Source organism: Cynara cardunculus, unplaced genomic scaffold (assembly GCF_001531365.2).
Source record: "Cynara cardunculus var. scolymus isolate 2C unplaced genomic scaffold, CcrdV1 Un_Scaffold_3214, whole genome shotgun sequence".
Lineage (NCBI taxonomy): Eukaryota > Viridiplantae > Streptophyta > Magnoliopsida > Asterales > Asteraceae > Cynara > Cynara cardunculus.
The window spans coordinates 31,738-44,903 of NW_020201394.1; the positions used below are offsets into that span (position 1 = coordinate 31,738).

Sequence of the window (13,166 nt, forward strand, 5' to 3'; positions counted from 1 at the left end):
GAAAGCCACTATCTGCTGTTCTCTTTCCTCGCTTCCTTGCTCTTTTCAWTGGGGACGCGATGGTGCAACACGGACTACCTGCTGTGGAGCCCTTCACCCCAAACTACAAGATGCAAGGACATCGCCCAACACTATCGAAGGAATGATACACCACCAACCGTCCGCTGTCCTGGGCTATGCTCATTGTCATTCCATAAGTGAGATACACCAAGCCTATGAACGCTCCATGCTGTCCCAAGCACCGAGGGCAGCTACCCCAGAGCACTTAGAGCCGTCCCCCCCTCCAAGCGAGGGAGCACAAGCATCGTCTTCATCGGATGATGAAGAAGATGATGATGATGATGCTAATGTTTCCCCCGGCCTTCACCAAAATATTCCCCACCCTACTACCAAAAGGGCAACCACATCTACTACCCCTGGCGATCAAAGCCAAAGGGGTATTAAAACAGGACGACCCAGTCCCACCCAAACCCCAGCCAGCTATCCAGAGGCCATTCTTCGGGCCTCTGGAGATGAACAAGCCGAGGAACCTCACATCCCATCACCCCTCTCTCAACAGAGAGGTGATGAAGAAACAAGAGCCTCTTCGCCTCAGAGCTCGCCATAACCCCTCACTCACACAGAAGCATTCGTTGCTTCTGACATTGATCCCATAGATCGTTCAGAGCGATCTTCAATTCGAACACCACTCCCCTCGGTATTTGATCTACCAAAAAGGACTCACATCCGCTTCACTTACTCAGCCTCTGAAGCTGAAGAAGAGGAAGAGGATGTTCCAACATCACGAGATAGTTCTTCTCTCGAAGGCTATCAAGGACATGATGGAAGTCCCTCAAGGGCTACCTTCGCACAAGGCCAAGAGGGCGCCTCAGTAGATGGCATCATCGAACCTGAAGAGGTTTGAGTGGAGAAAGGAACAACCTCTGACACTACTAAGGTAGTTTCAGTGGAAGTCTTCATTGAGCCTGACGAAGAGGCTTCAGTGGTAGGAACTACAACGTTTGATGCTGAAGATTTTTCAGCAGGCGTTGTCTTCACTGAGCCTGAAGAAGAGGCTTCACCGATTTTCTTCACCTTGGTTGCTTGTGCAGCCTTTGTGGATGATTTCTCCTTGGTTGATTTCTCAGCCTTGGCTACTTTCTTGCCCTTAGCTGGTGAACCAGCTTTGGCGACAGAAGGACACTTGCTGGCAATATGTGTTTTCTCACCACAGTGTTTGCACTTCCTAAAGCTGAGAGTAGTTTTAGGGCCAGGAAGTATCATACTAGAAGTGGGACCAGCTCCAAGGATTTCCTTCATATTGGTTCTAGGAGGAACCTTTGAGGAATTGGATTCCTTAGGTGAAAATTTCACCTTGAGCTATGACTTGGATTTCTGATGGGATTCAAATTTCCTAGTCCCTGAAGAGGAAGAAGCTTTACAAGCTAAAGGAATAGACCTCGATCTATTAGACTTGTTAGACTTCTTCGAAAGGGATGTCGTGACAACGGATTTACCTTTGTCTTTGCACCCAGCACTCGAAGGAGTTCCTTCAAGATGACTCTTAGTAAAAGAAGAAGACTAAGAGGAAGAAGTGTTGGGAATAGAAGAGATGAAGGTGCCAAGTTTGAGCATGGACTTGTCTGTAGTACATTCTTCCTAATCATAGGAGAATCCTAGACAAGTCGTTATCTTGGCGGGGATCTGAGCATTAATGATCTCAGAGGCCTTGATGGAAGCTTTGCACCAHBCTTYAATRGTAGCTTTCTCRGCCTTGAGTTTAGCGATTGCTCGCTCACGCTCAGCGATAGCCTTCTCACGTTCAACAGTGATGGCTTGGTTTACAATAACCTGATCTTTAAGATTTTCCTCGACAGAGGTCAGTTCTTTGATCTTAGAATGGAAAATCTTCAATTGCTCTTGAAGATCAATGTTAAGCATTTCTACTTTCGATTTGCCATTGAAGGCATTGTAAAAGTCAACCGTCAGCGTATCCAGTACAGAAAGACTGAAGAAAAAGAGGGTTCATTCAGGAAACATACCTGAGTAGAAGAAGAAGATGGCTCAAAGGAAGTAGATGCTTCTGAAGATCTTTCATCTGCATCTATGGCCATCAAGCAGATATAGGCTGTATCCTCTTCATCTGAGGATGATTCATCGGATGACTCAGCCCAGTCTTGCTCTTCAGCAACAAGGCCTTTAGCCTTTCGCTGGTTGTTCTTCATCTTCCTATACTTTTCCTTCAGTTTTGAATATTTCTCATCTTTGGTCCTGAAGGAGAAAGGAGCTTTGGAGGATGGCATCGCAGTCTTCTTTGATCTGCATTCACCTACAAAGTGTCCGGGCCGGTGACAATTATAGCAGACAGCTGAAGCCTTGTCTATTCTTTCAGACTTTGGCTTTTCCCTAAGGGACAGCTGAGGAGATCTGTAGAAGTTGCTCTTACTGGCGAACCTCCTAAATGACTTAGTCAGGAGTGCCAGGGACTCGTCAAAATCTGTTAAATCAGATTCTGGAATATCCTTAGAGATAGAAGAGTCTATCTCTGTGATAACAACGAAAGGAAGAGAAGAGACAAAAGGGGTATAAGAAGTTTCAACTGAAGAAGCTTCAGAGATCAAAGCCAAAGGAGAGCTTTTTCATTTCCCTGGAATCTTTACAAGATTCCTCTTCAATTGACGAGATTGCTCATGGTTAAGCAGAATTCTGTATAAAGTAGAAAGAGAAAGAGTGGACATGTGATTGGACATCTTGAGACACATGGAAAAGGTGTCCCAAGACTCAGGAAGGCATTCTAGAAACTTGGTTAAAGTTTCAGAATTAGAATATTTCCTGTCGACAGCTCTAAGATCAATAAGAAGGTAGTTAAATCTTTGACGTACTTCAGACAGCGTCTCAGACTTTCCATAGAGAAAGCTTTCATACTGTCTTACTAGATTAATCTTTTTGGTATCTTGAACCTGAGTGGTTCCTTCATATTGGACACAAAAGTGTGTCCCACATGGATTTAGAAGATTTAAGTTTCATCACTGAGTGATAAATCTCATCAGGAAGAGACATAGCTATTATAGACCGAGCATGCATGTCTATAGCTATTTTCTTCTTGTCTTTATCGCTCCATTGATGTGGGTGCTTTGGAATCTGCCGTTCAGGAATCGCGGCAGTCATAACTGTTGCTGGAACAGCCGAAGCAATAGCAAATGGAATATATGGTCCATTTTCTATATAATGTGGATTTTTAGGATCCACACCTTCAAGAAAGAGGGACATCTAGTTCTTCCAGAGACTAAAATTGTCATGGAAAAACCAGGGAGGTTTGGCAAGAGAGTCATTGTCTTGTGTGTGTATGTTTGTAATTTGTAAAGCCATTTGTAAGCGGTAAAGTTATCTGAGAAAAGAGATAAACTAATACTGAAAATAGCTAAACAGAAAAAAAAAGAAGAAAGCACTGCTCTGATACCACTTGTTGGTCCCTTGAAGGTCTACAAGAATAGTAAAACAGTTTGTAGAAGGGGAGGATGAATACAAATACAATATTTTAAATTGGAAAGATAAGGTAATAAAAACCTATCTAAATAATCTTTGGTTACACACGAGTTCTTCACAATACAAGAAAAGAAATGCTGTAAAGAGAAGATCCTTTACTTAAGCTAGAAAATGCTTGAAGTAAGAATTAGGTTTAGAGAGTGAGCTGCGTGCACTCTGCATGGAGAAGAAACACTTTTATTTATACCCAGTGCATTAAATGTTCATTTAATGCAATATGGTAGGGTTAGTGTGCATGTCAAGCCTTAAGAGGAAGGCTTGTCCTTTACTTCAGTAAATAGTACAAAAAGCACTATTCATGAGCAGACATCCTTACCTAAAGTTGGTGGACAATAGAGTCGACTAGTCGGCTCCGTACCGTACCAACTTTCATAAGGGTATGGTTTAGTCCTTTGTGTGCATAAGGACAAGACAACAACAATCGTGCTAAGCAAGCTTCCTTTGATCGCTGAATGCTGGAATGACCTGAAGGTCTCTTCAACATTCGCTGAGGCTTGAGCAGTCTTCACACATTTGTAGACAGGCTTGTAATCACTGAGTACCACTTCAGATCACGTACTCGCCAGTCTCTAATCTTCAGTTTCAATCTTCGACATTTGCTGAAGGTTCTTTGGTGTGAGTGTTGTCTTCTTGAAGTATCGCTGCCTCTGATTGATTTACAATACAAGTTCTTCAGCGATCACTGAATAGACTCAGTGATAATCGCTGGAACTAAAAAGACAGAAATATAAATACAATGTATAAGTGAAAAGGGATTATCATCAAATCACTGAGAGAGAGGATCAACAGTAACTCTCTTTGATGTGTTGTTTGTCCCAGATTCCAATGTCAATATGTTGTATGTTTACAAACTTGCTAGGGATAACAAGGTGTTTGTAGGATTTTGATGAGTCTAATTGTAATGTCTAGGATTCGCTACAAAGGAATGTAGTGGGGACTGGTAGCCAAAAAGGGGGTCTTTATTACTTTGATCAAAATTTTAACAGTAAGTCTACTTGGGTTTCACATCCTCTCAAAATTCTAATATGTCTTGCTTAGCTTCTGCCCAATTATGGTACAATCGTCTTGGTCATCATGCTGACCAAGTGTTAGAAGTTTTAAAGAATTGTCTTAAGATTGATAATGAAGGTTGTGGCCCTTGTGAAATTTGTCATAACACAAAGCAAACTTGGGAAAAATTTGAGTCAAGTGTTCATAGATCCAAAGATCTAGGTGAACTAGTTCACTTGGATGTTTGGGGGCCTTATCATGTTCAAAGTAGGAAAGGATATAAATATTTTTTTACAATAGTTGATGACTTTACTCGTGTTATTTGGGTTTTCTTATTAAAAGGTAAACATGTGTTGGAGAAAATATTATTACCTTTTATAATTTTCTCAATACCCAATTTGGAAAGAATGTTAAATTTTTTAGAAGTGATAATGGTTCTCAATTTTTTAGTTAAAAATTGAGTGAGCTTTTTAAAACTAAAGGAATTATACATCAGATTTCTAGTGTTTATACTCCCCAACAAAATGATGTTGTTGAAAGAAAACATTGTCACTTGCTAAATGTTGCTAGGACTCTTATGTTTCAAGGAGAGGTTCTCCTAAACATGTGGAGTGAGTGCATTCTTACTTCCACCTACTTAATGAATAGGATTCAGTCTTCTGTGCTAAATGGTAAGTGTCCATATGAGTTTGTTTACGGATTCCAACATATCCTTACTCATCTTAAAAAATTTAGGTGTCTTTGCTTTGTTGTCATATATAACATTACAGATAAGTTTTTTCTCCCAAATCTGAAAAATGTGTTTTATTAGGGTATGCTAGCTCAAAGAAAGGATACGAACTTTTTAGTCAAGAATCTGACAAATATGTTATTTCTCGAGATATCAAGTTTTATGAAAATATTTTTCCATTTAAGATGACTACGAACAAGATTGGTGATTCTAGTCATCATGATGTTAACAGATTAAACCTTCTTGATTTTATGAATAGTTTGTCTAATGAGTTTGTGGATTCACCATCCAGTGATGACAATGGAGACAATTTTGTTGGTGAAAACACTCATCAATCTGGTTATGCCCCTAATAACAGTACTTTACTAGATAGCCCAACTAGAGCTGCCAATGAGGAGCCTCTAGACAACTCAAATGAATCTGTTAACCAAGGTTCTTCAACTCAAGTTGAAAATAATCTTGAAAGAGTTACCAGATGGCAACTCTTGAGTAGCTCTGACGTGGCTGCCAGTACTCAATAAAGTGATGAAAGTCTCATTCCTGAGGGTACTCTTAGTAACACCTTCTTCCTCTGCCCAGCCTACTAGAAGGCCTACTAGAGTCTATGTGTTTCCCCCAAAAAATTTGATGACTTTGTTATTGAAGGAAATGTTAAATATGGATTGGAAAAAGTCGTTAATTATTCTTATCTTTCGTCTGAAAATATGTGTTCTGTATCTAATCTAAACAAGTATGTTGAACCTAAATTTTTTCAAGAAGCTTGTATTGATGTTAATTGGATAAATGCTATGAATGATGAAATGGAAGCTTTACATCGAAATGGTACATGGATTATAACAGACTTGCCTTAGGGTAGAAAATTTATAGGTTGTAAATGGATTTATAAAATAAAATATAAGTCCATTGAATCCATTGGGGAAATAAAAAGGTACAAAGTTAGACTTGTAGCTAAAGGGTATAGTCAAAGAGAAGGTCTTGATTATGATGAAACCTTCTCTCATATTGTTAAAATGGTAACTGTGCGTTGCATTATATCCTTAGTTGTTCAGAATAAGTGGAATTTATTTCAATTAGATGTTAATGATGCTTTTCTATATGGAGATTTAGTTGAAGAAGTTTACATGACTTTACTTGAAGGTTACTATAATTCTAAAGATAATCATGTTTATTAACTTGTTAAGTCTTTATATAGGTTAAAGCAAGCTCCACGTCAGTGGTATGCTAAGCTTTCTTCTTGTCTAATTGAACATGGCTTTATTCAAAGTATTAACGATTATTCCTTGTTTACAAAGAAAGTTGAATATGTGTCTCTCATCTTGTTAGTTTATGTGGATGATATTGTTATTAGCGGAAAAAACCAGTCTGAAATTGATAAAGTAAAAGTTCTTTTAAAAAGTAAGTTTCTTATAAAAGATTTGGGAAAATTAAAATTCTTTTTAGGGATTGAAATTTTAGATTGTGTTAATAGGATTTGCATGTCTAAGAGAAAGTATTGTTTAGAGTTGTTTAATGACTTTGGATACTTAGGGTGTAAACCTTGTAATAACCCCATGAATATGAACTTGATTGTAACTGATTCTAGTAGTAACAATGATCCTCCTTTATCTTATTATATTGGTTATCAAAAAATTAACTTAAATGTTTTTTTAACTTTTATAGATTTACCCAAGTAGATCACTAATAGTTTTAAGAATTCATATTAGTCATGAATTTGGGATTAAAATAAAATTGTAAAATTATTCTTCTAAGTTTTATTTTGAATATTTAATCAAACATTAATTCTATAAAAATAATTTATATGATTTTTATTCTTCTAATATTGAATGTAATTTTTTTTAATATCATTATTTGATTGAACAATATATAGAAAACAATATATGTATACATATACCCTAATTTTATAGGAGGGTCAAATGCAAATCAACTCATTTGTATAAATCGTACAACCCTTATTCAACCAGTCATAATTCTTTTTCTTTTTTCTTTTTTACTTTTTTTCAATTATACGATTGATTAGTCATTTTTATCGTGAAAAACTTTAACCATGAATATTATCTTCATTATATTAATTTAGAAAGAAAAATTTAATCAAAATGAGAAATATATGAAACTATTTCATTTGTACATGGAAATAAAAATATATGAAACAATTTTATCAAGAAAAGAATTATATGAAACAATTTTATCATTATACAATTTTATGAGAGAATTTCATTAAATGAAACAATGAAATCGACGGTTTGTACGATTTGTAGAAATTACTTGTTTTGCATTTGATCTCTTCCCTAATTCTATATATGACATATAAATTTATCGTTTTATGTCACATCTTAAAAAACGTCTCATCTTCATCGTGACGTGTAAGACTTGAGATTTGAACTCGACAACACACCTCACACCCTTTAAAACATTGAATTAGAATATAAGAAGACTGACTTTATGTGTCTTGTCATGCTGTTTATTTTGTCAATAAAATTTATTATTTGTATTTTTTTAAATGAATTTTTTTTATCTTAACAATTTATTGTAACGTTTTTAAATATTTTTTGGAAACTTACTAATCATCTTATTAATTGTTATAAATAACTGAAATTCTATAAAATTAATTTTATTAGGATAAAAATTAATTGTTCAATAAATGTTACAAATGAACGGTTGGTTTATGATTGAGTTTTGAACCGTTGCAAGACAATGTGGTGATTAAAAGAAAGACAAAAATAGAGAAAGGATTTAGCATGGGAACACTTTCTACTGTTGGATTTGACATTTATGACTCAAAATAAGGAGAATGCAATAACTTTATTCAACAAATACACAACCATCCATAAACATTATTTATTTATTTATTTTATTTAAACCACATAAAATGCAACTTTTTTTTTCTTTCACAAAAAACAAATCATTAAAATGCTTCAATATTATAAGATTTCAGCCTAACTTTCGGCACATATTCATCTCTTTCAACTTTATGTAATCAATTAATTCTCTGATTATATCGATTTAGAAACGGTCGTTAACATCGTGATTAAAGATCCATGGTTGAGGTTGTGCCTCAAGATATAACGATTGATGATCAAAAGAAACGATGAAGTAGGCAAACATCATGTTAATGAAAGCTACTTCACTCATGAGTAATTGTGACGAAATGGTGATGTACGCAAACATCATGGTGTCATGTGGATCTTAATTACTAAATCATAACCATAAAACCATCCTTTTTTTTGCAAAGAATGTTGTCGCTACAACTTTAAGCCAAATCTGGCTAAAACACTTTACAATTTATAATCATATGCAATTCGACATTCAGTCACTAGCCAGCAGTCACAAATGTGTAGAGTTGCAAAGAAATAGCAACGAGAAATACATTGGTTAGACGTTAATTAAAGACCTTTCTAAATTTGAAGCCTATTAATACTATAAACAATTTATTAGTGTAAGTTCATATTTAACAATCATAAGTTAAATTTATTTTATGAGTTCATTGAATAAACCGTTTTTATAAGTTATAAGGTAGGTTTTTTTTTTAAATATGACTTGTTAAAGTTATTTTTTCACCTTTTTTATTTTGTAAGTATGCCTTTGATATGTACATAAATCCTTCTTGTATTTTACATAAATATCTTTTATATTTTTCTTTAGATTATTTTACATTTTTATCTAATTATCAATTAATTTTTATCAATCGTCACTCAATCATGACCAAAATTAATAACTAGCTTACTAGCCAATGAAAAAAAATTCTCCTACTACCCTTCCCTATTTATTTCATGTCTTTTCAATCACATATAAACACATTATTTTTATCTCTTCCACCACCATATATATTTAAGGGATGGGCTATATGCTTAACCTTTGGTTTGAATTGATGTATTATATTCATAACCCCCATATATAGGGCATTTGTGAATGAGCAAATGGGTAGGAAATAAGATGGTATATGAATAAATAAATGGGCATAAAAATCAACCCCTTTCAGATTATGTATCCTCTCACGTAAATGTTGTTTAACATCTGTTATTCCACAACGGATAGCGCATCTAGTAACTTGAATATTGCATTTAGCCACTCCTTTAATTTAAATACATACCTTGTACATTTACATTATATTTTATTCATCTACGTTTACATAACTATTTTTCACAGTTAGTCTTAACTTCTTTTCTTACAATCTCGAAATGTGATTAGAAATATAAGGAAGGAATATCATGTGATTTTTATTTTTAACCAACGATTAACTTAAGCATTTCTAATGGAGATTCTTGTAAAAACCTCATTTTTGCACTTTCTATTGTCAACTTATCTCTAACTCATCAAATTAAAAACCCTTTTAAAAGTCCACAACGATTTAACCTCTTGTTTTAGATTGTATTGATTATGTTAATATATATTAATAATTATAAGTTCAAAAACATAAAATAAGAAATAAGAAAAATGTCATGTTTTACAAACTTTATGATAAGAACCAAACTTTTTATTCAAGCACCTAGAAGGCATGAAATTCTAATAAGAACATCCCCGCAGTGATAATTATTACAATTCACTACACATTTTGCTGAAAGAACCTTACATTAAAGATCTTATAAATTAATTTATCAGACATATATATCGAACATTCTTAAAGTATCTCCGACAAGTATATTGTATTTTTTTCTCTCTTTTTAAAATTTAAATATTTTTCCATTTCTTTCTTTTTTTCTTATTTTAAAAAGAAGTTCAACGAAGTTCGTTGAAATAAACATTTTTCAAAATCTCCCAAATTTCAAAAAGATAGATGCTTTAATTTCTAAGGAATTAGAGCACAGAGCCTTGTCATGATCAAATTAACAAGTAGCAAAGTAACGTGTTTTGGGCATCGAGCCTATCGTCAAAATTGGGTGGTTCAATTCTTGCATAAAACATGCACACAGAAAATCCGGATTATGCCATAAGATATTTGATTGGACAACAAACAGTACAAAGCCAATTAATTGATTCCATGAAATTTAGGGCTTAATTAATTAATATTAATAATGGTGTCAACCAAGCAATCCGCCACCGGAGGAACCATAAACGGATGTTGATGGGTGGTTAAGTGGTGGTGAAATTAAAGAACCACCCACATTCCGCCGTCCTCCACCGCCCAAATGTAATTCAGATAAATTTGGAATGTTAGTTTGGTCTCTTGTTTCAGCTCCTTGATCATAGAGAAAACCTTTGAACACATGACCACCGATTTTCACACATGCTTGATATGCATATTCGTCGTCTCCGTCTTCAACCGCCGTCACTCTCACACATTTGAACACCGCCGGAGCACGCACTTGCCCCGGTAATGATTGCATAAAGCTTGCATCTAAATTTTTAAAAATCGTAAAAACAAGATTTAATTGTCATTAACTGCACCATAAAATGAAACCTAGAAAGTAAAAGGAAATCCGTCCGCCATTAACGAACATGGTGTTTTCTTTACCTTGGTGGTGATGGCTAGAACTGCTGTTGAAGCTTCTTGGAGGCGTGGTATTTGAAGTTGAAGTGTGGGAGGCGGTGGTAGCGGTGGTCTGAGAAGTGAGTCGAGGCTTTTTAGTGGCGGAGGTGGAGGCTGATGAACCTGCTGCAGCGCCGCCGCCGCCGGTGGTGGTGGATGTCATGAGCTGACGTTCTCGACGGCGAGCGGCGGGGACCCAAGTGCTTTTCACGTGGGTAGCACAATCAAACCCTCTACTCTTACAGCATGTCCTGCACCGCCGATGGCTACAGTCTTTCTTAGCTTGGTTACCACAGTCTTGGCAAGTCATGGTGGATCCCGACGTCAACGATGCCGACCCGCCGCCGTGGAGAAAACCGTGATCGGGAATCATGGGTTTCTTTAAATAATTGTGTTGATTCTGAGGTTGCCAGAACTGAATGCTATTATTATTATTAGCAGTAGTAGTATTAGTGGTGTTGCTTGCTCTACCCCCACGATTACCAAACACATCGTCCTCCGCCGTCAGACAAGTGGTGGCAGTTAAAAGAGGGATGACCCCAACGCCAAGGGCCGTCGCAGTGGCCGCAGCGGCGGTGGCATTTGAGATTGGAGTGTTGAGAGAGTGAGCATGCGCATGATCAGAGAGATGATGACTTGAAGGAGCAACAACAAACACGTCACGAAGACCCAACATGCCAATTTCAGCACCATAGTTGATATGGCGAGCAGCGGCGGAGACGGAGGACGACCAAATCCCCGTCGACCCACCAACGGCGGAGGCGGGACCGGCATTGAAGCCCAAAGAGAGGTCGTGTTCGGAAGGTCTAGAAGAGGAGGGATTAGCAACCCAGTCTGCAAACGCACCTGAATCTGAAGGTTGCAGCCTACTACTCCTGCTAGAAGCCACAACTACTACGAATTAATATTTATGGTAATTTCCTTAGATTTTCTTCTTTCTCCAACTATATTTTTCTCAACAAATTGAAGATCTGAGAAGATCTAGCAGTGTTGCAGGTCCTGTTACAAGATTTGCAGACATAAAAAGAGAGAAAGATTTGCAGAAGATTTGTAGCAAAGAGAGAGAGAGATGTACAACTGGTATGATGCAGAAGATTTGCAGTAAGATCAGAACAACAAACTGATCTAAACTAAATCATATATAAAATACAACTTCATTTAAGGATTGTTTCTTTCTTCTTCTGAGGTTACTTTTATGGCGTCGTGGATGTTGGAAAGCGAGATAGGTTGGGGTTAACTTCACTCAATCTCTCTCCAATAATCAAAGGATAGGAGCATAGTTGGGAAAAGGGTATGAATATTTTTGTTCTCTAGTTTCTTGTAGTTATGTGGAGAGGGAAGGGAGGTGGAGGCCCTAAACTCTTAAAGTCACATGACCCTTCGATTCTCTAGGGCTACTACTACTGCTGCCACCTCCCCAAACAACAACAAAAAAAAACCCACCTTTTTTCAACATGTCCGTTCTATTTTATTATATTTTTAACTTCTTTTATTCACCTTTATATCTAAATTTATACTATCTTATAAAGTATTTAATAATTTCTAATGTATAATGTATTTATGTACTCTTGATTTATACATAAAACCTCAAAACTTTTCTTGCTAGGAATATTCCTAGACAACCTATAATCCAAAGTGATTTTAGTAACATCACCCAGACAGATGAAGGAACTGTYTATGTTCAATTTGATGATACTAGAAGTATTCCTTATACTGAGACAAGACCTCTTTTAAGGTCTCACTCTCTTTCTCATGGAACCCATAGCTTTATTTCTCCTTTTGGAAATAGGGTCAGTCAGCCTTCGAGGGCCTCAACCTCTTATTTAAGAGATCCTCAGCATCATTTATCTGAGGCTGAAGAGCATATTGAATCCTCTTCTCAACAACCTGTAGATGAACTAAGAGTTCATAGAAAYGGTATTGTTCATAATAATCCTGTTGATTCTAGCATCCCCCAACAGCCTCATAGGTTTGGAGAGACTATGTCTGACATCAATATCTAGGGTTTTTATGGATTTTGATCCCTCAAGAAGTTGGGTTACTAGTGAAGGAAAAATTGACTTCACTCATGGATCTCCTGCTAGACAGCTTGTCTGCAAGGATTACTATGGTAATCCTAAATGGGCTCCTTTTCGAAATTGGTATATTGAAAATTTTTCAAAAGADGAAATTGCTAATTTCTCTGCTGAATTCTATGAATTCTGTACTAARGAAAATGAGACATACTCTTTYATTCCTTGGTTTTTCCATACTCATATAAAACATTTTATAAATGTTATCCAAAGAGATTATCAACTTCTTAATGGAGATATTAAATCTACCATTTAYCCYCCWCARTCTCCTTTTCTCATGAAAAATAATAATTCTTCCTTCCGATTCTCTGCTTTTTCAAATCTTATCAAAGATAATACTCTTTCTGCTACTTCGTTACATATTAACGAATTACTTGAAAAACAG

General features: G+C 36.2%; 1 protein-coding gene across 1 annotated transcript; it reads right to left on the reverse strand.

Moving 5' to 3' along the window:
- Positions 1–10,144: 10,144 nt before the first annotated feature.
- Positions 10,145–12,702, reverse strand: LOC112503544 (protein LATERAL ROOT PRIMORDIUM 1-like). The gene is made up of 5 exons (XM_025107561.1): positions 12,691–12,702; positions 12,526–12,596; positions 11,220–11,584; positions 10,695–11,174; positions 10,145–10,577 (listed from the first exon to the last, which is right to left on the reverse strand). The coding sequence occupies exons 1-5, from the start codon at positions 12,700–12,702 to the stop codon at positions 10,261–10,263; spliced, it is 1,245 nt and encodes a 414-aa protein (XP_024963329.1). The 3' UTR covers positions 10,145–10,260.
- Between the last annotated feature and the right edge of the window lie 464 nt (positions 12,703–13,166).